At 42.0% G+C, this 26,870-nt stretch overlaps 1 protein-coding gene across 1 annotated transcript in view; it reads left to right on the top strand.

The window, feature by feature from the left end:
* Positions 1–26,870, top strand: part of ASH2L (ASH2 like, histone lysine methyltransferase complex subunit) — a 579,627-nt gene that overhangs the window by 372,803 nt on the left and 179,954 nt on the right. The window contains exons 14-15 of the mRNA XM_053719418.1: positions 12,133–12,300; positions 25,836–26,029. Of these exons, the coding sequence (XP_053575393.1) occupies positions 12,133–12,300; positions 25,836–26,029 (362 nt within the window). The remainder of the gene's footprint in view (positions 1–12,132; positions 12,301–25,835; positions 26,030–26,870) is intronic.

Genomic DNA, 26,870 nt, shown 5'->3' on the forward strand with positions numbered 1-26,870 from the left:
CACAAGAGAACTGTAGCTGACCACTTTCACCAAGCAGCTATATCAGCACACACCTCAGATGAAGAGAGCCAGGACAAAGCGACTCTACTGGATTCTCATGTGAACATAACGCTAAAACATCAAACCTTATATAACTTACAAACGGATCCTATGTCCAACAACCTTGTAGACTCCATTAAATCACTATTGGTGTCTCATCACAACTCCCTTTTAAAAAAATTTGGCAAAGCTCATGCTGACCTTAAGAGAGACATAGGTGAAAGAACAGATACGCTGGAGAGGAATCAGGAAGATCTCATGATTGATCATTCCAACCTATCAAAACTAAGCAACTCAAATCTCGGACTTGGAGAATACACTGGTGGTAATAAACAAAAGCTATACAAATATGTTAGATGTTAACAACACAATGTACAGGATGACTAGAATAGAGCACAATACTCCCCTCTTAGGTGACCGCTGCCCTCTAACAGTCTCTCCCAACAGGACTGTGAGTAGAAATATGGATCAAATATAGAGGCGCTGGTCTTGGATCTCGTATACACTGAAGAAAGAAACTTAACTTGTGATTTGCAGGAGTTAACAACAAATTAATGTGCAGTATACTCACTCCGAAAATTTCAGAGTTCGGCTTCTTTAAAAGGATCTTGGTCCCAGTTTTCCCACACTGTGTTTTAGTATCTGTAGATAATAAAATTGCACTGCAGGTAATTGTATCTTTTATGTGATAAAATGTGCAATATACTCACTCCGATTGTTTTTTACTGCTCTTGAAAAAGACGATTCAATCGTTGAAACGCGTAGAGCCAAGACAAATAAGAGCTTTTTAATCATGTTTTAATAAATATTTGTTTGCTACAACAAGTATTTTGCTGCCTTTTTTGGAAGTAATTTCAAGCTATATATCACCTTTTGAGGAGCCGGATTCCGAATTTATCGGAGTGAGTATATTGCACATTTTATCACATAAAAGATACAATTACCTGCAGTGCAATTTTATTATCTACAGATACTAAAACACAGTGTGGGAAAACTGGGACCAAGATCCTTTTAAAGAAGCCGAACTCTGAAATTTTCGGAGTGAGTATACTGCACATTAATTTGTTGTTAACTCCTGCAAATCACAAGTTAAGTTTCTTTCTTCAGTGTATACGAGATCCAAGACCAGCGCCTCTATATTTGATCCAGAATACACTGGTGGACCTAGAAGATAGGTCACGCATCAATAACCTGAGAATCAGGGTAATTCCTTGGACGGTACTACCCCAGGACTTCCTCCAAGAACTCTTCAAGTCTGTGTTGGGATCTACCCGTGAGACCAATTCTTTAATTGATAGAGCCCATGGGGCCTTACGTCCAATATCACTAGAAGGAGATAAACCTACACATGTTATTGTGCGTTTACACGATTATACATTTAGGGAGAAATTACTCAGAGCGATAACAAAAGGTGGAGCCCTGACTGGTAGATTCTCAGACTTGCAGATCTTCCCAGACCTGTCAACCCAAATTCTTCAATTTAGAAATTTTCAATTTGGTACTAAAATTCTAGGAGATAATGGCATCAAATATCACTGGGGTTCCCTGTGAGACTGTTTATAACTAAAGATGGACAGCAGTTCATAGCCTCTACAGTCCAACAAGCCAAGGATCTTTTGCAGAGATGGGAATTTCTTACAGAGCCTCCTCCCAATCTAGAGGCCTCACCCCTCTACGTGCCGTAGCAAGAGTGTGGCAACAGTTAGCCCAAAGAATTCCTCACAGCAAGAAGTGATTCCGCTACTGACCAAGCCTCCATCTCCACAGAATGATACCAGCTTTCCTATCTTTCCTTCTCAATATAAGGAGAGTCCTCTGCTTCATTCCTTACTGTTGGGAAATACTGAACCTGGCCACCAGGAGGAAGTAAACCGAATAAATTAGGGAGAAATGCAACAGAGCATCAAACCCAATAGGGGACGCTTCCTTTTTTATATATATATATATATATATATATATATATATATATATATATATATATATATATATATATATATATATATATATATTAATAAAATCAGACACTGATAATACTCAATGGTAAATATACATTTGATAAACTATCAATCTAACAATATATAATATAATACAAACCCAAAACAAAAAATGAATTAGCACCAACCAACAAAACAATGCAATGTTAAAAAGTCTTTGGATTCCAACAGTCTGGCCGCTCTCTGTAAATAGGATGGTCAAATCCCTGGGATTTGAGATTTTGAAGGAGAAGAAACAGAGGCGCCAACATGGCCTAGTATCGTCAGGCAGATAAATATATATAAATAGGAGAGTAGGTACTCACAAAAGCAGCGCACCCAATGGTGCTAGTGGAGCAGACTGGAACTTTGTAGTGGTCCAGCTCACTGTGGAAGGCCTTCTGGGCACGAAGATAAGAGCTTGATCCACGAAACCTCACAGGTGCCTATGATAGGTTACAAAAAAAGAGCTACCATAGCCTAGTACAGTCCAGTAAGGTGTAAAGGAGATATAAAGTCACACTTACAATAAGTGCTGCACCTCCAGGTGCAGTAACAACAATCTGGGACCCCTCAGTCGCCCAGTAGACCCAAGAGTGATCTCCAAAATCATCATAGAGCAATCGTTTGTGCTGCGGGTGGCCCCAGCATGGACTCACAGGTTTTGGTATGCAGATCTTGTTCGTATGTCCAGTTGCCAACCTTGGCCACTTCCATTAAGGCCAGACCTTCTATCTCAAGGTCAGTTTTTCCATCAGAATCTCAAATCATTAAATTTGAAAGTATGGAAATTGAACGCTTAGTGCTTAGTCATAGAGGTTTCTCTGACTCAGTGATTAATACTATGTTACAGGCTCGTAAATCTGTTTCTAGAAAGATTTATTTTCGAGTTTGGAAGACTTACATTTCTCTTGTTAAGTGTATTCAGTCCACGGGTCATCCATTACTTATGGGATATTCTCCTTCCCAACAGGAAGTTGCAAGAGGATCACCCAAGCCGAGCTGCTATATAGCTCCTCCCCTCACATGTCATATCCAGTCATTCTCTTGCAAGTCTCAACATAGTAGGAAGGCTGTGAGAGGAGTGTGGAGTTTTTATACTTAATTATTTCTTCAATCAAAAGTTTGTTATTTTAAATGGCACCGGAGTGTGCTGTTTTTCTCTCAGGCAGTATTTAGAAGAAGAACCTGCCTGTGTTTTCTATGATCTTAGCAGAAGTAACTAAGATCCACTGGTTGTTCTCGCACATTCTGAGGATTGGGGTAACTTCAGAAAAGGGAATAGCATGCGGGGTCCCCTGCAAACGAGGTATGTGCAGTAAAATATTTTTCTAAGGAATGGTATTGACTAAGAAAATACTGCTGATACCGATGTAATGTAAGTACAGCCTTAAATGCAGTAGTAGCGACTGGTATCAGGCTGATGAGTGTATGTGCAGTAAAGTAATTTTCTAAGGAATGGAATTTGACTAAGAAAATGCTGTTAATACTGAAGTAATGTATGAGCCTTAACTGCAGTAGAAGCGACTGGTAGCAGGCTTATTAATAACACTACATAACCTTTAAAATGGATGTTAAAACGTTTACTGGCATGTTAATCGTTTTTTGTGAGGTACTTTGGTGATAAAACTTATTGGGGCATGATTTTTTCCACATGGCTAACGTATATTTCTGCATAGAAACAGTTAACTGAGGTTTCCCACTGTTGTAATATGAGTGGGAGGGGCCTATTTTAGCGCTTTTTTGCGCAGTAAAAATTCAGTCAGTCTTCCTGATTCTTCCTCCAGGATCCAGGACGTCTCTAGAGAGCTCAGGGGTCTTCAAAATTCATTTTGAGGGAGGTAATCCGTCACAGCAGACCTGTGACCGTGTGTTTGACTGTGATAAAAACGTTAATTGTTAAATTGATTATCCGTTTTGGGTATTAAGGGGTTAATCATCCATTTGCTGGTGGGTGCAATCCTTTGCTAATTTAATACATTTACTGTGAAAATTTGGTTGCTATAACTGATTTGGTTCATTATTTCAACTGTGACAGGTTTTTTGTGCTTCTTAAAGGCGCAGTAGCGTTTTTTTATATTGCTTGTAAATTTATTTGAAAGTATTTTCCAAGCTTGCTAGTCTCATTGCTAGTCTGTTTAAACATGTCTGACACAGATGAATCTGTTTGTTCACTATGTTTGAAGGCCAATGTGGAGCCCCATAGAAATATGTGTACTAAATGCATTGATGTCACTTTAAATAAAAGTCAGTCTTTACCTGTAAAGAAATTATCACCAGACAACGAGGGGGAAGTTATGCCGACTAACACTCCTCACGTGTCAGTACCTTCGCCTCCCGCTCAGGAGGCGCGTGATATTGTGGCGCCAAGTACATCAGAGAGGCCCATACAAATCACTTTGCAAGACATGGCTACTGTTATGACAGAAGTATTATCTAAATTGCCAGAATTAAGAGGCAAGCGCGATAGCTCTGGGTTAAGGACAGAGCGCGCTGATGATGTGAGAGCCATGTCCGATACTGCGTCACAATTTGCAGAACATGAGGACGGAGAGCTTCATTCTGTGAGTGACGGATCTGATCCAGGGAGACCTGATTCAGAGATTTCTAATTTTAAATTTAAGCTTGAGAACCTCCGTGTATTGCTAGGGGAGGTATTAGCGGCTCTGAATGATTGTAACACGGTTGCAATTCCAGAGAAATTATGTAGGCTGGATAGATACTATGCAGTGCCGGTGTGTACTGACGTTTTTCCTATACCTAAAAGGCTTACAGAGATTATTAGCAAGGCGTGGGATAGACCCGGTGTGCCCTTTTCCCCTCCTCCTATATTTAGGAAAATGTTTCCAATAGACGCCACCACACGAGACTTATGGCAGACGGTCCCTAAGGTGGAGGGAGCAGTTTCTTTTTCGGATCCAATGGATAAAAAATTATAAGGTTACCTTAAGAAAATGTTTGTTCAACAAGGTTTTATCTTACAGCCCCTTGCATGCATTGCGCCTGTCACTGCTGCTGCGGCATTCTGGTTTGAGTCTCTGGAAGAGGCCATTTGCACAGCTCCATTGGATGAGATTATGGACAAGCTTAAAGCACTTAAGCTAGCTAACGCATTTGTTTCTGATGCCGTCGTACATTTAACCAAACTAACGGCTAAGAACTCCGGATTCGCCATCCAGGCGCGCAGAGCGCTATGGCTTAAATCCTGGTCAGCTGACGTGACTTCTAAATCTAAATTGCTTAATATTCCTTTCAAAGGGCAGACCTTATTCGGGCCCGGCTTGAAAGAAATTATTGCTGACATTACTGGAGGTAAGGGTCATACTCTTCCTCAGGACAGGGCCAAATCAAAGGCCAAACAGTCTAATTTTCGTGCCTTTCGTAACTTCAAGGCAGGAGCAACATCAACTTCCTCCGCCCCAAAACAGGAAGAAACTGTTGCTCGTTACAGACAGGGCTGGAAAGCTTACCAGTCCTGGAACAAGGGCAAGCAGGCCAGAAAACCTACTTCTGCCCCTAAGACAGCTTGAAAAGAGGGCCCCCTATCCGGAAACGGATCTAGTGGGGGGCAGACTTTCTCTCTTCGCCCAGGCTTTGGCAAGAGATGTCCAGGATCCCTGGGCGTTGGAGATCATATCTCAGGGATATCTTCTGGACTTCAAAGCTTCTCCTCCACAAGGGAGATTTCATCTTTCAAGGTTATCAGCAAACCAAATAAAGAAAGAGGCGTTTCTACGCTGTGTACAAGACCTCTTAGTAATGGGGGTGATCCACCCAGTTCCGCGGACGGAACAAGGGCAAGGATTTTACTCAAATCTGTTTGTGGTTCCCAAGAAAGAGGGAACCTTCAGACCAATCTTGGACCTAAAAATCTTAAACAAATTCCTAAGGGTTCCATCATTCAAAATGGAAACTATTCGAACCATCCTACCCATGATCCAAGAGGGTCAGTATATGACCACAGTGGACTTAAAGGATGCCTACCTTCACATACCGATTCACAAAGATCATTATCGGTACCTAAGATTTGCCTTTCTAGACAGGCATTACCAATTTGTAGCTCTTCCCTTCGGGTTAGCTACGGCTCAAAGAATTTTTACAAAGGTTCTGGGCTCACTTCTGGCGGTGCTAAGACCGCGAGGCATAGCGGTGGCTCCGTACCTAGACGACATTCTGATACAAGCGTCAAGTTTTCAAATTGCCAAGTCTCATACAGAGATAGTTCTGGCATTTCTGAGGTTGCATGGGTGGAAGGTGAACGTGGAAAAGAGTTCTCTATTACCACTCACAAGGGTTCCCTTCCTAGGGACTCTTATAGATTCTATAGAGATGAAAATTTACCTGACGGAGTCCAGGTTATCAAAACTTCTAAATGCTTGCCGTGCCCTTCATTCCATTCCACACCCGTCAGTAGCTCAGTGCATGGAAGTAATCGGCTTAATGGTAGCGGCAATGGACATAGTACCATTTGCGCGCCTGCATCTCAGACCGCTGCAATTATGCATGCTAAGTCAGTGGAATGGGGATTACTCAGATTTGTCCCCTCTACTAAATCTGGATCAAGAGACCAGAGATTCTCTTCTCTGGTGGCTTTCTCGAGTCCATCTGTCCAGGGGTATGACCTTTCGCAGACCAGATTGGACGATTGTAACAACAGATGCCAGCCTTCTAGGTTGGGGCGCAGTCTGGAACTCCCTGAAGGCTCAGGGATTGTGGACTCAGGAGGAGAAACTCCTCCCAATAAATATCCTGGAATTAAGAGCAATATTCAATGCTCTTCTAGCTTGGCCTCAGTTAGCGACACTGGGGTTCATCAGATTTTAGTCGGACAACATCACGACTGTGGCTTACATCAACCATCAAGGGGGAACCAGGAGTTCCCTAGCGATGTTGGAAGTCTCAAAGATAATTCGCTGGGCAGAGTCTCACTCTTGCCACCTGTCAGCGATCTATATCCCAGGCGTGGAGAACTGGGAGGCGGATTTTCTAAGTCGCCAGACTTTTCATCCGGGGGAGTGGGAACTTCATCCGGAGGTCTTCGCTCAACTGATTCATCGTTGGGGCAAACCAGAACTGGATCTCATGGCGTCTCGCCAGAACGCCAAACTTCCTTGTTACGGATCCAGGTCCAGGGACCCGGGAGCGGCGCTGATAGATGCTCTAGCAGCCCCTTGGGTTTTCAACATGGCTTATGTGTTTCCACCATTTCCGCTGCTTCCTCGGCTGATTGCCAAGATCAAACAGGAGAGAGCATCGGTGATTCTGATAGCGCCTGCGTGGCCACGCAGGACCTGGTATGCAGACCTAGTGGACATGTCGTCCTGTCCACCATGGTCTCTGCCTCTGAGGCAGGACCTTCTAATTCAGGGTCCTTTCAACCATCCAAATCTAATTTCTCTGAGGCTGACTGCATGGAGATTGAACGCTTGATTCTATCAAAGCGTGGCTTCTCGGAGTCGGTTATTGATACCTTAATACAGGCTCGGAAACCTGTTACCAGAAAAATTTACCTTAAGATATGGCGTAAATATTTATATTGGTGCGAATCCAAGAGTTACTCATGGAGTAAGGTTAGGATTCCTAGGATATTGTCTTTTCTACAAGAGGGTTTAGAAAAGGGCTTATCTGCTAGCTCGTTAAAGGGACAGATTTCTGCTCTGTCTATTCTTCTACACAAACGTCTGGCAGAAGTTCCAGACGTTCAGGCTTTTAATCAGGCTTTGGCTAGGATTAAGCCTGTGTTTAAGACTGTTGCTCCGCCGTGGAGCTTAAACTTAGTTCTTAAAGTTCTTCAAGGTGTTCCGTTTGAACCCCTTCATTCCATTGATATTAAGCTGTTATCTTGAAAAGTTCTGTTTTTGATGGCTATTTCCTCGGCTCGAGGAGTCTCTGAGTTATCTGCCTTACATTGTGATTCTCCTTATCTGATTTTCCATTCAGACAAGGTAGTTCTGCGTACTAAACCTGGGTTCTTACCTAAGGTAGTTTCTAACAGGGATATCAATCAAGAGATTGTTGTTCCATCATTGTGTCCTAACCCTTCTTCAAAGAAGGAACGACTTTTGCATAATCTGGACGTAGTCCGTGCCCTGAAGTTCTATTTACAGGCAACTAAAGATTTTCGTCAAACTTCTTCCCTGTTTGTCGTTTACTCTGGACAGAGGAGAGGTCAAAAAGCTTTGGCTACCTCTCTCTCCTTTTGGCTTCGTAGCATAATACGTTTAGCCTATGAGACTGCTGGACAGCAGCCCCCTGAAAGAATTACAGCTCATTCCACTAGAGCTGTGGCTTCCACCTGGGCCTTTAAAAATGAGGCCTCTGTTGAACAGATTTGCAAGGCTGCGACTTGGTCTTCGCTGCATACCTTTTCAAAATTTTACAAATTTGACACTTTTGCTTCTTCAGGGGCTGTTTTTGGGAGAAAGGTTCTACAGGCAGTGGTTCCTTCCGTTTAAAGTTCCTGCCTTGTCCCTCCCATCATCCGTGTACTTTAGCTTTGGTATTGGTATCCCATAAGTAATAGATGACCCGTGGACTGAATACACTTAACAAGAGAAAACATAATTTATGCTTACCTGATAAATTTATTTCTCTTGTAGTGTATTCAGTCCACGGCCCGCCCTGTCTTTTTAAGGCAGATCTAAATTTTAATTAAAACCCCAGTCACCACTGCACCCTATGGTTTCTCCTTTCTTGTCTTGTTTCGGTCGAATGACTGGATATGACATGTGAGGGGAGGAGCTATATAGCAGCTCTGCTTGGGTGATCCTCTTGCAACTTCCTGTTGGGAAGGAGAATATCCCATAAGTAATGGATGACCCGTGGACTGAATACACTACAAGAGAAATAAATTTATCAGGTAAGCATAAATTATGTTTTCATGGTGTTCTTCTCATAAATTCTCTTGGCTTTTTTTTTAGAATTCCTAGAATTTTACAGTTTCTTCAGGATGGTTTGGATAAAGGTTTGTCTGCAAGTTCATTAAAAGGACAAATTTCTGCTCTTTCTGTTTTATTTCATAGAAAGATTGCTAAACTTCCTGGTATTCATTGTTTTGTGCAGGCTTTGGTTCATATTGAGCCTGTCATTAAATCGATCTCTCCTTAGGAGTCTTAATTTGGTTTTGAAGGCTTTACAGGCTCCTCCGTTTGAGCCTATGCATTCTTTAGACATTAAACTACTTTCTTGGAAAGTGTTGTTTCTTTTGGCCATCTCGTCTGCTAGAAGAGTTTCTAAATTATCCGCTCTCTTGTGAATCACCTTTTCTGATTTTTCATCAGGATAAGGCAGTTTTGCGGACTTCATTTAAATTTCTACCTAAGGTTGTAAATTCTAACAACATTAGTAGAGAAATTGTTGTCCCTTCTGTGTGTCCTAATCCTAAAAATTCTTTGGAAAGATCTTTACATTCTTTGAATGTGGTGAGAGCTTTGAAATATTATGTTGAAGCTACTAAAGATTTCAGGAAGACTTCTAGTCTATTTGTTATTCTTTTCTGGTTCCAGGAAAGGTCAGAAGACTTCTGCTGTTTCCTTGGCCTCATGGTTAAAACTTTTGATTCATCAAGCCTTTTTGGAGTCGGGTCAAGCCCCGCCTCAGAGAATTGCATCTCATTCTACTAGATCAGTTTCCACTTCCTGGGCTTTTAAGTATGAAGCTTCAGTTGATCAGATTTGCAAAGCTGCTGCTTGGTCTTCTTTGCATACATTAACTAAATTCTACCATTTTGATGTATTTGCTTCTTCGGGAGCAGTTTTTGGTAGAAAAGTTCTTCAGGCAGCGGTTTCAGTTTGATTTTTCTGCTGTTGATTTAAGTTTGTTCCTCATATTTATGAGAATTAACTTATATTTTGGGTTGTGGATTATTTTTTTCAGTGGAAAATGGCTGTTTTTATATTTATCCCTCCCTCTCTAGTGACTCTTGCGTGGAGTTCCACATCTTGGGTATTGCTGTCCCATACGTCACTAGCTCATGGACTCTTGCCAATTACATGAAAGAAAATATAATTTATGTAAAAACTTACCTGATAAATTCATTTCTTTCATATTGGCAATAGTCCATGAGGCCCACCCACTTTTCATGGTGGTTATGATTTTTTTTGTATAAAGCACAATTATTTCCAAATTCCTTTGTTGATGCTTTTTACTCCTTTCTTTATCACCCCACTTTTTGGCTATTCGTTAAACTGAATTGTGGGTGTGGTGAGGGGTGTAATTTATAGGCATTTTGAGGTTTGGGAAACTTTGCCCCTCCTGGTAGGATTGTATATCCCATATGTCACTAGCTCATGGACTCTTGCCAATATGAAAGAAATTAATTTATCAGGTAAGTTCTTACATAAATTATGTTTTTCCAACACCTTGGTTAGAGGATGCCAGAATGTATGGTTTAAACTTAGACATAGCCCTTCAGTCGCCCCCCACCCTTCCCCGACTCACTTAATCTCTGGACTTCTACAAGGCCTCCCAAACACCCATACCTTAAGTTGGAAACGTACTTCCTTGCGATTGGTTACAGACTTCTACTCCAATGGCAGACCTACGCAACTGGCTAGAGATCCCACCTAAGTTGTCTTTTGACTTACTCAGACTGAGGTCCCTGATGAAGGCTTGGGGCTTCCTTGGTGATAATCTATCAACTATCTGGGAGACCAGATGGACAACCGGGCTCCAGTTGTTTAAACCATTGTAGACCCACTATAAATGTCTAATGCAAGGTACATTAACCCTGAAAACCACTCATGTGATCGCCTGGGAGGCGGAGTGGAGATGAGATTACATCCCTAAACAATGGTCCCAAGCAATAATGGCAACTAAGAATGCTATGGCAATGTGTCACAATGTATGAACTATTTTTCAAGCTCTTAACCAGATGGCACTTGGCCCCCACTAAAATATAGAAAATATACCCAACCTACTCACCTCTGTGTTGGCGGAACTGCGGCGAACTAGGAATTCTGCTCCATGTGTGGTGCACCTGCCCACGGTTGCGATCCTACTGGGCCAAAACTAAGAAATTGTTTTGGAACTACCCGCCCCAACTCAGTCAGATACAGCTATCCTGCATCTTGACACTTCCTCTTTACCTAAACACAAACAGGCCTTGCTGATTTACATTCTGATTTCGGCCAAACTAATGATAGCAAGGAACTGGAAAAAACAATTTCCTCCTAAATGGCAAGGGGTTGTAGATAACCTGAATTTTCTACAAGCTATGGAAGAGGGTGTTTACAAATCCAAAATCTAATAAATCTGTACTGTCTGATTTGGGAACCCTGGGAAGCGTGCCAAAGACCCCATTCTCACTAATAAAGCTGATCATAACCTGACACTATAGGCAATTCTACCCTTCTGACTATTTCTTGCTGCACAAGTCCACTCCCCTATTCCCCTTATCCCCCACCTTTATGAGACGCTACTTGACACTTATAAACTACTAAATTTAACCCAGATGGTGGAACCCATTCTGACACCATTCTCCACTAAAAAAACGTCCGGAAAATCTGATGGACTGCTAATGAAAACCTTAACAGAAGGTATACTTTTGATGTTTATGATTTTATACTGGTTATCTAGAGAGAGGATAAGGCCGACTAGGCCTAGATTGAGTTATGACCATCTACTCATTACTTACTATGTTAAATAAAACTAGAAAATTGAGGTTGTTATATCATATGCTATACCACGGCTTGTATGATTCTTAAAAACCATTTGTTTCCTCTGAAAACTTGACATGTATTCTAGTTGTAAACATTCCGTACAAGTGCTATGTAAACCTTGATAAAAATCCTTTGTTTAAAAAAAAAAAAAAGAGCTAATGCAGCCTGCCTTGAAAACCTCATTGCACACTATTGGCATTCATGTCATGGCCCTTTTAAATGTGTTGGCAGTAGGGCAAAGGGCATTTGCTAGAAAGGACACCGCTATGGGTGTTCACCAGCACTCAGACATCTGTGTTTGCATTCAGTCTCTACCTGTCTGATATTATACTTCTCACCTGCACCCTTGTATTGAAAGTTAAGATACTGCCATTTTTATTTGTTTTGTGTGTGTGTGTATACATAATAATTCATATATCAATTCTATACCACCTATGTCTGCTAAACTATTTATTTTTCAGCACCTCAGTTAAAAATATCAGATGACCGTCTTACTGTCTTGGGTGAGAAAGGGTATTCCATGGTAAGGGCATCTCATGGCGTGCGAAAGGGGTCCTGGTATTTTGAAATATTCATTGATGAGTTGCCTCCAGAGACAGCTGCAAGACTTGGATGGTCTCAAGCTCTAGGTAAAAATGTTTGTTTTTTGGGGTTGCTATAGATGTCACGTGACCTTATTTAAACAATAAAAATATCCGGTAGATGCTTGTATTAATTATATGCCACTGAGCAGTTTTCTCTTGTAAGGTATATCCAGTCCACGGATTCATCCATTACTTGTGGGATATTCTCCTTCCCAACAGAAAGCAGCAAAAGGATCACCCACAGCAGAGCTGTCTATATAGCTCCTCCCCTAACTGCCACCTCTAGTCATTCTCTTGCAGCTCTCGACAAGGGAAGTAGCTAGAGAGATGTGGTGAATTAGTGTAGTTTATCTTCAATCAAAAGTTTGTTATTTTTAAACGGTGCCGGCGTTGTACTGTTTTTTTTACCTCAGGCAGAAATTAGAAGAAGAATTTGCCTGAGGTTTTTGATGATCTTAGCAGGTTGTAACTAAGGTCCACTGCTGTTCTCACACATAACTGAAGAGTATGGGGAAACTTCAGCTGGGAGAACGGCCTGCAGAATTAACTGCCCTGAGGTATGTTCAGTATATTTTTTTCTAGAGGATAAGAACTAGAAAATGCTGACAGTGCCTGATATAGTTAAGGTAAGCCTGATTGCAGTGATTTAATAACGACTGGCATCATGCTTGCAGTAAAGGGTAATTTTCATATTACTTTCTATTATGGCTTAGTATGTAAAATGTTATATATATATATATATATATATATATATATATATATATATATATATATATATATATATATATATATATATATATATATATATATATATATATATATATATATATATATATATATATAGGAACGTTTTTTACTGAGGTGATAAATCTTTATTTGGGGCCTAGTTTTCCACATGGCTGTTATTTTACTCCTAGGAATAGTTTTTTAAGGCCCTCTGACTTTGAGTGCATGGTGGGAGGGGCCTATTTTTGCGCTCTAATTGCGCAGTTGTTTTTTACATTCTGAGACATCCAGCTTCCCTGAAGGAGTCCCCTGTCATATTGGACCTCTGTAAAGGGTTTTTGTGCCTACAAAAGTCGTTTTATGGGAAGGTAGGAGCCACAGTAGAGCTGTGGCCGTTTGCTTGTGACTGTTATAACGGTTTTTACCGTTTTTTTGCTTCGTTTTTGAACCTGAGGGGTTAATCATCCATTTGCAAGTGGGTGCAATGCTATTTTAGTCTATTATATACACTGTAAAAATTTCATAGAGTGAACTGCTTTTTTCACTGTTTTGCAGTTTTTGTGTTTGTTTTTTTCCCTTAAAGGCACAGTACCGTTTTTTTATATTGTGCTTTTTCACATTAATTAAAGGGTTTTCAAAGCTTGTTGGTCTCATTACTATAGAAAGAGACTATAGATAGAGGCGCCAATGGTGCAGATCAATGGTGGATCTTGAACACTTATAACAGTGGTATACACAGGGTACTCACATGTATAGAAGGCAATCAGTTATGCCTATAGAGACAGGCTGGATTTTAACAGCAATCCAGCTGGCTGATACAAGGGCAGGATACTGGTGTAAGGGGGTAGCAGTAGACCATACACAGCACTCAGAGTAGGTAAAAATTAAAAACACATTTATTAAAAAGTTTATAAAAATATACCACTCATATTCGTGCCAAAATAAGTTATGGCTAGTGGAGAAACAGTGCGACGTGTTTCTCAGATAGACTGTTTCCTCAGGCATGTTTCTCATCAATTGTTTGCTTCCTTATATAGGGCTACGCTACTAATAACACCAATTACCAACCCCCAACAATAATGACCAATCGGAACCCGTCATTTGAGCAACACCCACCCTGCTGCAATTGTATTCTAATGTTTGGATGTTTAAAATGATATTTTGATAAAATGTGTAAGTCTCATCAATATTTCTTTTACATATATATATGATATCGGTATTGTTATACAGATCTCGTAATTCCTTTACTTACAATATATATAATTGTCTCAGACCGTAAATGCTGCGACCTGATGGGTCAATGACTCCATCAATCAACATTTCTAGGAAAGGACGTGTATACGGCTCTCTGATAAGTCTAGAGCTTTGTCAATCAACTGGCATCAGAAGCAAAGAGAAACACGGCTCTCTAACCAATAGTGTTCTAACCCGCTGTGGGATGTCTGACAATGGGTATCACGTTATGGGACAACACCCATGATGATGCTCTTGCTAAAGCATTCGTTGACGTAAAAGCCCTCCCCCATGCCAACATGTGGCCCAATTGGTCCCAATAAGGGATGACGATAATTACGTCACCCAAGTAAACAAAACTAAACACATGTTATGCGCCCCATGCTTCTTTTCTATAATTGCGCTGTTTCAAGAATCTTAATATACAGCCTATTCGCCAGCAAAGATACTATAAATACATTTGATATGAACCATTGTTATGTAAGTCCTCATAATAATTTATGTACATGTGTAAGTAGATAAATAAATTTGATATGAACCATTGTTGTGTAAATCCTCATAATAATTTATGTAAACCATTGAAGACCCACTAGTCTGTAGTCTGTTAAACATGTCTGACATAGAGGAAACTCCTTGTTCATTATGTTTAGAAGCCATTGTGGAACCCCCTCTTAGAATGTGTACCAAATGCACTGATCTTACTATAAGTTATAAAGACCATATTCTGGCTTTAAAAGATTTATCACCAGAGGAAATTGACAAGGGGGAAGTTATGCCGACTAACTCTCCCCACGTGTCAGAGCCTATAACTCCCGCTCAAGGGGCGCCAAGTACATCTAGCGCGCCCATTGCGTATACTTTACAAGACATGGCGGCAGTTATGAATCATACTCTTACAGAAGTATTGTCCAAACTGCCAGGGTTACAAGGAAAGCGAGACAGCTCTGGGGCTAGAAAAAATACAGAGCTCTCTGACGCTTTAGTAGCTATGTCCGATATTCCCTCACAATGTGCAGAAGCCGAAGAAGGAGAGCTTCTATCTGTGGGTGATTTCTCCTGTTAAGTGTAGTCAGTCCACGGGTCATCCATTACTTATGGGATTATATCTCCTCCCTAACAGGAAGTGCAAGAGGATCACCCAAGCAGAGCTGCTATATAGCTCCTCCCCTCTACGTCATACCCAGTCATTCTCTTGCACCTAACTAATAGATAGGACGTGTGAGAGGACTGTGGTGTGTTAAACTTAGTTTTTATTTCTTCAATCAAAAGTTTGTTATTTTAAACGGCACCGGAGTGTGTTGTTTCTTCTCAGGCAGCATTAGAAGAAGAATCTACCTGAGTTTGTCTATGATCTTAGCGGTCGTAACTAAGATCCACTTGCTGTTCTCGGCCATTCTGAGGAGTGAGGTAACTTCAGAACAGGGGATAGCAGGCAGGGTCCACCTGCAAGGAGGTATGTTGCAGTATATTATTTTCTAAGGAATGGAATTGACTGAGAAAATACTGCTAATACTGATGTAATGTAAGTGCAGCCTTAAATGCAGTAGTAGCGACTGGTATCAGGCTGATATGTATGTATGTATACTCTGAGGTATTTCTGGGGAATGGAATTTCACTAAGAAAATACTGTCTATATTAAAGTAATATTTGAGCCTGCACTGCAGTGAAAGCGACAAGCAGCAGGCTTATTAATAACATTTCATAATTTTCATTTTTAAAACGTTTACTGGCATGTTAATCGTTTTTTCTGAGGTACTTGGTGATAAAACTTTATGGGCATGATTTTTACCACATGGCTGTCGTTTGTTTTCTGAATAAAAACAGTTTACTGAGCTTCCCCACTGTTGTAATATGAGTGGGAGGGGCCTATTTTAGCGCTTTATTGCGCAGTAAAAATTTAGTCACAATCTTCCTATTTCTTCCTCCATGATCCAGGACGTCTCTACAGAGCTCAGGGGTCTCCAAAACTAGTTTTGAGGGAGGTAATCACTCACAGCAGACCTGTGACAGTGTGTTTTGACTGTGATAAAAACGTTAATTATTAAATTGTTATCCGTTTTTTGGGTATTAAGGGGTTAATCATCTATTTGCTGGTGGGTGCAATCCTTTGCTAACTTAATACATTTACTGTGAAAAATTGGTTGCTATAACTATTTTGGTTCCTTGTTATTTCAACTGTGACAGCTTTTTGTGCTTCTTAAAGGCACAGTAGCATTTTTTATATTGCTTGTAAATTTATTTAGAAAAGTATTTCCAAGCTTGCTAGTCTCATTGCTAGTCTGTTTAAACATGTCTGACACAGATGAATCTCTTTGTTCACTATGTTTAAAGGCCAATGTGGAGCCCAATAGAAATTTGTGTACTAATTGCATTGATGCTACTTTAAATAAAAGCCAATCTGTACATGTAAAGAAATTATCACCAGACAACGAGGGGGAAGTTATGCCGACTAACTCTCCTCACGTGTCAGTACCTTCGCCTCCCGCTCAGGAGGTGCGTGATATTGTGGCGCCAAGTACATCAGGGCGGCCCATACAAATCACTTTGCAAGACATGGCTAATGTTATGACTGAAGTACTATCTAAATTGCCAGAATTTAGGGGTAAACGCGATCACTCTGGGGTAAGAACAGAGTGCGCTGATAATAATAGAGCCATGTCTGATACTGCGTCACAATTTGCAGAACATGAGGACGGAGAGCTTCATTCTGTGGGTGACGGATCTGATCCAAGTAAACTGGACTCAGACATTTCAAATTTTAAATTTAAGCTTGAGAACCTCCGTGTATTACTAGGGGAGGTATTAGCGGCTCTGAATGATTGTAACACGGTTGCAATTCCAGAGAAAGTAGGCTGGATAAATATTTTGCGGTACCGGCGTGTACTGACGTTTTTCCTATACCTAAAAGGCTTACAGAAATTGTTAACAAAGAGTGGGATAGACCCGGTGTGCCTTTTTCACCCCCTCCTATATTTAGAAAAATGTTTCCAATAGACGCCACCACACGGGACTTATGGCAGACGGTCCCTAAGGTGGAGGGAGCAGTTTCTACTCTGGCCAAGCGCACCACTATCCCGGTGGAGGATAGCTGTGCTTTTTCAGATCCAATGGATAAAAAGTTAGAGGGTTACCTTAAGAAAATGTTTGTTCAGCAAGGTTTTATATTACAACCCCTCACATGCATTGCGCCTGTCACGGCTGCGGCTGCATTCTGGTTTGAGTCTCTGGAAGAGACCCTTAGCACAGCTCCATTGGATGAGATTATAAACAAGCTTAAAGTCCTTAAGCTAGCTAATTCATTTATTTCTGATGCCGTAGTACACTTAACTAAACTTACGGCTAAGAACTCCGGATTCGCCATTCAAGCGCGTAGAGCGCTGTGGCTTAAATCCTGGTCAGCTGATGTGACTTCTAAATCTAAATTGCTTAACATTCCTTTCAAAGGGCAGACATTATTCGGGCCCGGTTTGAAAGAAATTATCGCTGACATTACTGGAGGTAAGGGCCACGCCCTGCCTCAAGACAGGGCCAAACCAAGGGCTAAACAGTCTAATTTTCGTGCCTTTCGTAACTTCAAGGCAGGAGCAGCATCAACTTCCTCCGCTCCAAGACAGGAAGGAACTGTTGCTCGCTACAGACAGGGCTGGAAACCTAACCAGTCCTGGAACAAGGGCAAGCAGGCCAGAAAACCTGCTGCTGCCCCTAAGACAGCATGAAGTGAGGGCCCCCGATCCGGAAACGGATCTAGTGGGGGGCAGACTTTCTCTCTTTGCCCAGGCTTGGGCAAGAGATGTCCAGGAGCCCTGGGCGTTGGAGATCATATCTCAGGGATATCTTCTGGACTTCAAAGCTTCTCCTCCACAAGGGAGATTTCATCTTTCAAGGTTATCAGCAAACCAGATAAAGAAAGAGGCGTTTCTACGCTGTGTACAAGACCTCTTACTAATGGGAGTGATCCACCCAGTTCCGCGGTCGGAACACGGACAAGGGTTTTATTCAAATCTGTTTGTGGTTCCCAAAAAAGAGGGAATTTTCAGACCAATCTTGGACTTAAAGATCCTAAACAAATTCCTAAGAGTTCCATCGTTCAAAATGGAAACTATTCGGACCATCTTACCTATGATCCAAGAGGGTCAGTACATGACCACAGTGGATTTAAAGGATGCCTACCTTCACATACCGATTCACAAGGATCATTACCGGTATCTAAGGTTTGCCTTCCTAAACAGGCATTACCAGTTTGTAGCTCTTCCCTTCGGGTTAGCTACGGCTCCAAGAATCTTTACAAAGGTTCTGGGCTCTCTTCTGGCGGTACTAAGACCGCGAGGAATAGCAGTAGCTCCGTACCTAGACGACATTCTGATACAAGCGTCAAGTTTCCAAACTGCCAAGTCTCATACAGAGTTAGTTCTGGCATTTCTAAGGTCGCATGGGTGGAAGGTGAACGTAGAAAAGAGTTCTCTATTGCCACTCACAAGAGTTCCCTTCTTAGGGACTCTTATAGATTCTGTAGAAATGAAAATTTACCTGACGGAGGACAGGTTATCAAAACTTCTAAATGCTTGCCGTGTCCTTCATTCCATTCAACACCCGTCAGTGGCGCAGTGCATGGAGGTAATCGGCTTAATGGTAGCGGCAATGGACATAGTACCTTTTGCACGCCTGCATCTCAGACCGCTGCAATTGTGCATGCTAAGTCAGTGGAATGGGGATTACTCAGATTTGTCCCCTCTGCTAAATCTGGATCAAGAGACCAGAGATTCTCTTCTATGGTGGCTTTCTCGGCCACATCTGTCCAAGGGGATGCCCTTCCGCAGGCCAGATTGGACGATTGTAACAACAGACGCCAGCCTTCTAGGTTGGGGCGCAGTCTGGAATTCCCTGAAGGCTCAGGGATCATGGACTCAGGAGGAGAGACTCCTTCCAATAAACATTCTGGAATTAAGAGCAGTTTTCAATGCTCTTCTGGCTTGGCCTCAGTTAGCAACTCTGAGGTTCATCGGGTTTCAGTCGGACAACATCACGACTGTGGCTTACATCAACCATCAGGGAGGGACAAGGAGTTCCCTAGCGATGATGGAAGTCTCAAAGATAATTCGCTGGGCAGAGTCTCACTCTTGCCACCTGTCAGCGATCCACATCCCAGGCGTGGAGAACTGGGAGGCGGATTTTCTAAGTCGCCAGACTTTTCATCCGGGGGAGTGGGAACTTCATCCGGAGGTGTTTGCCCAACTGCTTCATCATTGGGGCAAACCAGATCTGGATCTCATGGCTTCTCGCCAGAACGCCAAGCTTCCTTGTTACGGATCCAGGTCCAGGGACCCGGGAGCGGTACTGATAGATGCTCTGACAGCACCTTGGGTCTTCAACATGGCTTATGTGTTTCCACTCTTCCCGATGCTTCCTCGATTGATTGCCAGGATCAAACAGGAGAGAGCATCGATGATTCTAATAGCGCCTGCGTGGCCACGCAGGACCTGGTATGCAGATCTAGTGGACATGTCGTCCTGTCCACCATGGTCTCTGCCTCTGAGACAGGACCTTCTGATTCAGGGTCCTTTCAAACATCCAAATCTAATTTCTCTGAGGCTGACTGCATGGAGATTGAACGCTTGATTCTATCAAAGCGGGGATTCTCGGAGTCAGTAATTGATACCTTAATACAGACTAGGAAACCTGTTACCAGGAAAATTTACTATAAAATATGGCGTAAATACTTATATTGGTGCGAATCCAAGAGTTACTCATGGAGTAAGGTTAGGATTCCTAGGATATTGTCTTTTCTACAAGAAGGTTTAGAAAAGGGTTTATCTGCTAGTTCGTTAAAGGGACAGATCTCAGCTCTGTCTATCCTTTTACACAAACGTCTGTCAGAAGTTCCAGACGTTCAGGCTTTTTGTCAGGCTTTGGCTAGGATTAAGCCTGTGTTTAAGACTGTTGCTCCGCCGTGGAGCTTAAACTTAGTTCTTAACGTTCTGCAAGGTGTTCCGTTTGAACCCCTTCATTCCATTGATATCAAGCTGTTATCTTGGAAAGTTCTGTTTTTAATGGCTATTTCCTCGGCTCGAAGAGTCTCTGAGTTATCGGCCTTACATTGTGATTCTCCTTATCTGATTTTTCATTCAGACAAGGTAGTTCTGCGTACTAAACCTGGGTTCTTACCTAAGGTAGTCACTAACAAGAATATCAATCAAGAGATTGTTGTTCCATCATTGTGCCCTAACCCTTCTTCAAAGAAGGAACGACTTCTGCACAATCTGGACGTCGTCCGTGCCCTGAAATTTTATTTGCAGGCAACTAAAGATTTTCGTCAAACTTCTTCCCTGTTTGTCGTTTATTCGGGACAGAGGAGAGGTCAAAAAGCTTCGGCTACCTCTCTCTCTTTCTGGCTTCGTAGCATAATACGTTTAGCCTATGAGACTGCTGGACAGCAGCCTCCTGAAAGGATTACGGCTCATTCTACTAGAGCTGTGGCTTCCACTTGGGCCTTTAAGAATGAGGCCTCTGTTGAACAGATTTGCAAGGCTGCAACTTGGTCTTCACTTCACACTTTTTCAAAATTTTACAAATTTGACACTTTTGCTTCTTCGGAGGCTGTTTTTGGGAGAAAGGTTCTACAGGCAGTGGTTCCTTCCGTGTAAAGATCCTGCCTGTCCCTCCCATCATCCGTGTACTTTTAGCTTTGGTATTGGTATCCCATAAGTAATGGATGACCCGTGGACTGACTACACTTAACAGGAGAAAATATAATTTATGCTTACCTGATAAATTCATTTCTCCTGTAGTGTAGTCAGTCCACGGCCCGCCCTGTTTTTTACGGCAGGTCTAAATTTTAAATTAAACTCCAGTCACCACTGCACCCTATAGTTTTCTCCTTTCTCGTTTGGTTTTTGGTCGAATGACTGGGTATGACGTAGAGGGGAGGAGCTATATAGCAGCTCTGCTTGGGTGATTCTCTTGCACTTCCTGTTAGGGAGGAGATATAATCCCATAAGTAATGGATGACCCGTGGACTGACTACACTACAGGAGAAATGAATTTATCAGGTAAGCATAAATTATATTTTTTCTGACTCAGGGAAGACACTGCAACCTGATTCTGATATGTCTACATTTAAATTTAAGCTTGAACACCTCCGCATGTTGCTCAGGGAGGTTTTAGCAACTCTGGATGACTGTGACGCCATTGTAGTCCCAGAGAAATTGTGTAAATTGGATAAATACTACGCAGTGCCTGTTTACACTGATGTTTTTCCAATACCTAAGAGGTTTTCAGAAATTATTACTAAGGAATGGGATAGACCAGGTGTACCGTTCTCTCCCCCTCCTGTTTTTAAAAAGATGTTTCCCATAGATGCCGCTACACGGGACTTGTGGCAAACGGTCCCTAAGGTGGAGGGAGCAGTCTCTACTCTAGCGAAACGTACAACTATCCCTGTCGAGGACAGTTGTGCTTTTCTAGATCCAATGGACAAAAAATTAGAGGGTTACCTTAAGAAAAATTTTATTCAACAAGGTTTTATTCTCCAGCCCCTTGCATGCATTGCCCCTATCACTGCTGCTGCGGCCTTCTGGTTTGAGTCTTCAGAAGAGGCTCTACAGGTAGAAACCCCATTGGATGATATCCTTGACAAGCTTAAAGCTCTTAAGCTATCCAATTCATTTGTTTCTGACGCCGTTGTTCATTTAACCAAACTAACGGCTAAGAACTCAGGTTTTGCTATTCAGGCGCGTAGGGCGCTATGGCTTAAATCCTTGTCAGCTGACGTTACTTCAAAGTCTAAGCTTCTCATCATTCCCTTCAAGGGGCAGACCCTATTCGTGCCTGGACTGAAGGAGATCATTTCTGATATTACTGGAGGAAAAGGTCACGCCCTTCCTCAGGATAGGTCCAACAAATTAAGGACCAAACAGCCTAATTTTCGTGCCTTTCGAAACTTCAAGAGTGATGCAGCTTCAACTTCCTCTAATACAAAACAAGAGGGAAATTTTGCCCAGTCCAAGCCAGTCTGGAGACCTAACCAGGCATGGAACAAAGGTAAGCAGGCCAAAAAAACTGCTGCTGCCTGCCTCTAAGACAGCATGAAAGATCAGCCCCCGATCCGGTAACGGATCTAGTAGGGGGCAGACTTTCTCTCTTCGCCCAGGCTTGGGCAAGAGATGTCCAGGATCCCTGGGCGTTGGAAATTGTGTCCCAGGGATATCTTCTGGACTTCAAAGCTTCTTCCCCAAAAGGAAGATTTCATCTCTCACAATTATCTGCAAACCAGATAAAGAGAGAGGCATTCTTACATTGTGTTAAAGACCTCCTAGTTATGGGAGTGATCCACCCAGTTCCAATGGAGGAACAAGGGCAAGGCTTCTATTCAAATCTGTTTGTGGTTCCCAAGAAAGAGGGAACCTTCAGACCAATCTTAGATCTCAAGATCCTAAACAAATTTCTCAGGGTCCCATCCTTCAAGATGGAGACTATTCGAACCATCCTACCTATGATCCAGGAGGGTCAATATATGACTACCGTGGACTTAAAGGACGCTTATCTGCACATTCCGATACACAGAGATCATCATCGGTTTCTCAGGTTCGCCTTCCTAGACAGGAATTACCAGTCTGTGGATCTTCCCTTTGGGTTAGCTACGCCACCAAGAATCTTTACAAAGGTTCTGGGGTCACTCCTAGCTGTCCTAAGGCCGCGGGGTATAGCAGTAGCCCCTTACCTAGACGACATTCTAATACAGGTGTTGAATTTTCAAATCGCCAGGTCCCATACAGATATTGTTCTGGCATTTCTGAGGTCGCATGGGTGGAAAGTGAACGAAGAAAAAAGTTCTCTATCCCCTCTCACAAGAGTTTCCTTCCTAGGAACTCTGATAGATTCTGTAGAAATGAAGATTTACCTGACAGAGGCCAGGTTGTCAAAACTTCTAAATTCCTGCCGTGTTCTTTATTCTACTTCTCGTCCTTCAGTGGCTCAGTGTATGGAAGTAATCGGCTTAATGGTAGCGGCAATGGACATAGTGCCGTTTGCCCGCCTACATCTCAGACCGCTGCAACTCTGCATGCTCAGTCAGTGGAATGGGGATTACACAGATTTGTCCCCTCTACTTAATCTGGATCAAGAGACCAGGGATTCTCTTCTCTGGTGGTTATCTCGGGTCCATCTGTCCTAGGGTATGACCTTCCGCAGGGCAGATTGGACAATAGTAACAACAGATGCCAGCCTTCTGGGCTGGGGTGCAGTCTGGAACTCCCTGAAGGCTCAGGGCTTGTGGACTCAGGAGGAGACACTCCTTCCGATAAACATTCTGGAACTAAGAGCGATATTCAATTCTCTTCAGGCTTGGCCTCAGCTAGCTGCGGTCAGGTTCATCAGATTTCAGTCAGACAACATCACGACTGTAGCCTACATCAACCATCAAGGGGGAACAAGGAGTTTCCTAGCAATGTTGGAGGTTTCAAAAATAATTCTATGGGCAGAGGTTCACTCTTACCATCTATCAGCTATCCATATCCCAGGAGTAGAGAACTGGGAGGCGGATTTTCTAAGTTGACAGACTTTTCATCCGGGAGAGTGGGAACTCCATCTGGAGCTGTTTGCACACATGATTCAACTTTGGGGCAAACCAGAACTGGATCTCATGGCGTCTCGTCAGAACGCCAAGCTTCCTTGTTACGGATCCAGGTCCAGGGATCCCAAGGCAGCGCTGATAGATGCTCTAGCAGCGCCTTGGTCTTTCAACCTGGCTTATGTGTTTCCACCGTTTCCTCTGCTCCCTCGTCTGATTGCCAAGATCAAGCAGGAGAGAGCTTCGGTGATTTTGATAGCACCTGCGTGGCCACGCAGGACTTAGTATGCAGATCTGGTGGACATGTCATCCCTTCCACCATGGACTCTACCGCTGAGGCAGGACCTTCTACTTCAGGGTCCTTTCAACCATCCAAATCTAATTTCTCTGCGTCTGACTGCTTGGAGATTGAACGCTTGATTTTATGAAAACGTGGTTTCTCCGAATCGGTCATTGATACCTTAATTCAGGCTCGAAAGCCTGTCACCAGGAAAATCTATCATAAGATATGGTGTAAATATCTTCATTGGTGTGAATCCAAGGGTTACTCATGGTGTAAAGTCAGGATTCCCAGGATATTATCTTTTCTCCAAGAAGGATTGGAGAAGGGATTGTCAGCTAGTTCCTTAAAGGGACAGATTTCTGCTCTGTCTATTCTTTTGCACAAGCGTCTGGCGGCTGTTCCAGACGTTCAGGCGTTTTGTCAGGCTTTAGAACCAAGCCTGTGTTTAAACCTGTTGCTCCGCCATGGAGTTTAAATATAGTTCTTAAAGTTCTTCAAGGGGGTTCCGTTTGAACCTCTGCATTCCATAGATATTAAGCTTTTATCTTGGAAAGTTCTGTTTTTGGTAGCTATCTCTTCGGCTCAAAGAGTTTCAGAGTTTATCTGCCTTGCAGTGTGATTCCCCTTATCTGATCTTCCATGCAGATAAGGTAGTTTTGCGTACCAAACCTGGGTTTCTTCCTAAGGTGGTATCTAATAAGAATATCAATCAGGAGATTGTTGTTCTGTCACTGTGTCCTAATCCTTCTTCAAAGAAGGAACGTCTATTACACAATCTTGACGTGGTTCGTGCTTTAAAAGTTTTATTTACAAGCTACTAAAGATTTTCGTCAAACATCTGCATTGTTTGTTGTCTACTCTGGACAGAGGTAAGGCCAAAAGGCTTCAGCAACTTCTCTTTCCTTTTGGTTAAGAAGTATAATCCGCTTAGCTTATGAGACTGCTGGCCAGCAGCCTCCTGAAAGAATTACAGCTCATTCCACTAGAGCGGTGGCTTCCACATGGGCTTTTAAAAATAAGGCTTCTGTTGAACAGATTTGTAAGGCTTCATACTTTTTCTAAATTCTACAAATTTGATACTTTTGCTTCTTCGGAGGCTATTTTTGGGAGAAAGGTCTTACAGGCAGTGGTGCCTTCCGTTTAAGCGCCTGACTTGTCCCTCCCTTCATCTGTGTCCTATAGCTTATTGGTATCCCACAAGTAATGGATGAATCCGTGGACTGGATACACCTTGCAAGAGAAAACAAAATTTATGCTTACCTGATAAATTTATTTCTCTTGTGGTGTATCCAGTCCACGGCCCGCCCTGTCATTTTAAGGCAGGTGTTTTTTATTTTTAAACTACAGTCACCACTGCACCCTATAGTTTCTCCTTTCTCTTGCTTGTCTTCGGTCGAATGACTGGAGGTGGCAGTTAACGGAGGAGCTATATAGACGGCTCTGCTGTGGGTGATCCTCTTGCAGCTTCCTGTTGGAAGGAGAATATCCCACAAGTAATTGATGAATCCGTGGACTGGATACACCACAAGAGAAATTAATTTATCAGGTAAGCATCAATTTTGTTTTTATTTGCATTGTTTCCAGCTTTTCATACTTTTCTCTTGGCCGTATGTATGACTAAGGAATCATTGGAAAATGGGGGGGATTAAAGATATGGCTCGTGGACTTTAACAATCATGAAAGAGAAATTAATTTATCAGGAAAGCATCCATTTTTGTTGTTATGCCTTCAAACCTTTTATGCATTTATATTTTAATGTGTCTTTGTTTACAGGAAATTTGCAGGCACCCTTAGGTTATGACAAATTCAGCTACTCCTGGCGTAGCAAAAAAGGAACAAAGTTTCATCAGTCTATAGGAAAACATTATTCTGATGGTTATGGCCAGGGAGACACATTAGGATTTTATATTAATCTCCCAGAAGAAACAGAGACTGCTCAGTCACTGCCTGATACCTATAAAGACAAGGTACTGTATTTTTTTTTCCTTGTAATTTTGTTGAGAGTGAGCAATTGTGCAATGGCATTCAATCAGTTACTTTTTTTATTTAATATTTTTATTGCAAAAAACAAGATTTCATATGTTTCCTTTTTGTATTAGATACATTGTAGCTTAAGATCGCTTACATGGTGGTTTTGATTTAAATCAAATTGATTTAAATAATAATTTAAATCACTATTTAAATTACTAGTCAATAAGACCGATTTTAAATCTATTTGAATCATGGTTATCGATTATCAGATTATCGATTATCAGATTATTTTTCCAATTACAGGTATATCAGACCATTACTGATTTGCTTTTATATCATTAGAGATTTATGTATATAATCATGACATTTCACATACATCTTAAAAGGACAGTCAACACCCATGAAAACTTTAACCCATACCTTAGATCAACCAAAAAAAAATGAGCCTGCACCACATCCCATCTTCAATAACACTAACGTTAGGTGGCCAATCTTTAATGAACATTTACTTAACAGCGGCAGATATGGCCGCCAAACTCCTCCTCCTGTTATGTAGGAGACTTCTTCTCTAAGTGTTCAGCCAATGAGAAACAAATCCTCGGCTAGATTCTTTAGCTGCGTTCACGGAGACACTGTTCTAGTTCTAATAGCGAGCGTACTATAATTATATAGTGTATGCGCATTAGAAATAGAACAGTGTCCCTGTGAACGAGTATTTAAAACAATAAGGGTACGGAGAGGGAGGAGTTTGGCGGCCATATCTGTCGCTGTTAACTAAATGTTCATTGAAGATTAGCCACCTAACGTTAGTGTTATTGAGGATGGGATGCGGTGCAG

This window comes from Bombina bombina, chromosome 6 (genome assembly GCF_027579735.1).
Source record: "Bombina bombina isolate aBomBom1 chromosome 6, aBomBom1.pri, whole genome shotgun sequence".
In the NCBI taxonomy this organism is placed as follows: Eukaryota; Metazoa; Chordata; class Amphibia; order Anura; family Bombinatoridae; genus Bombina; species Bombina bombina.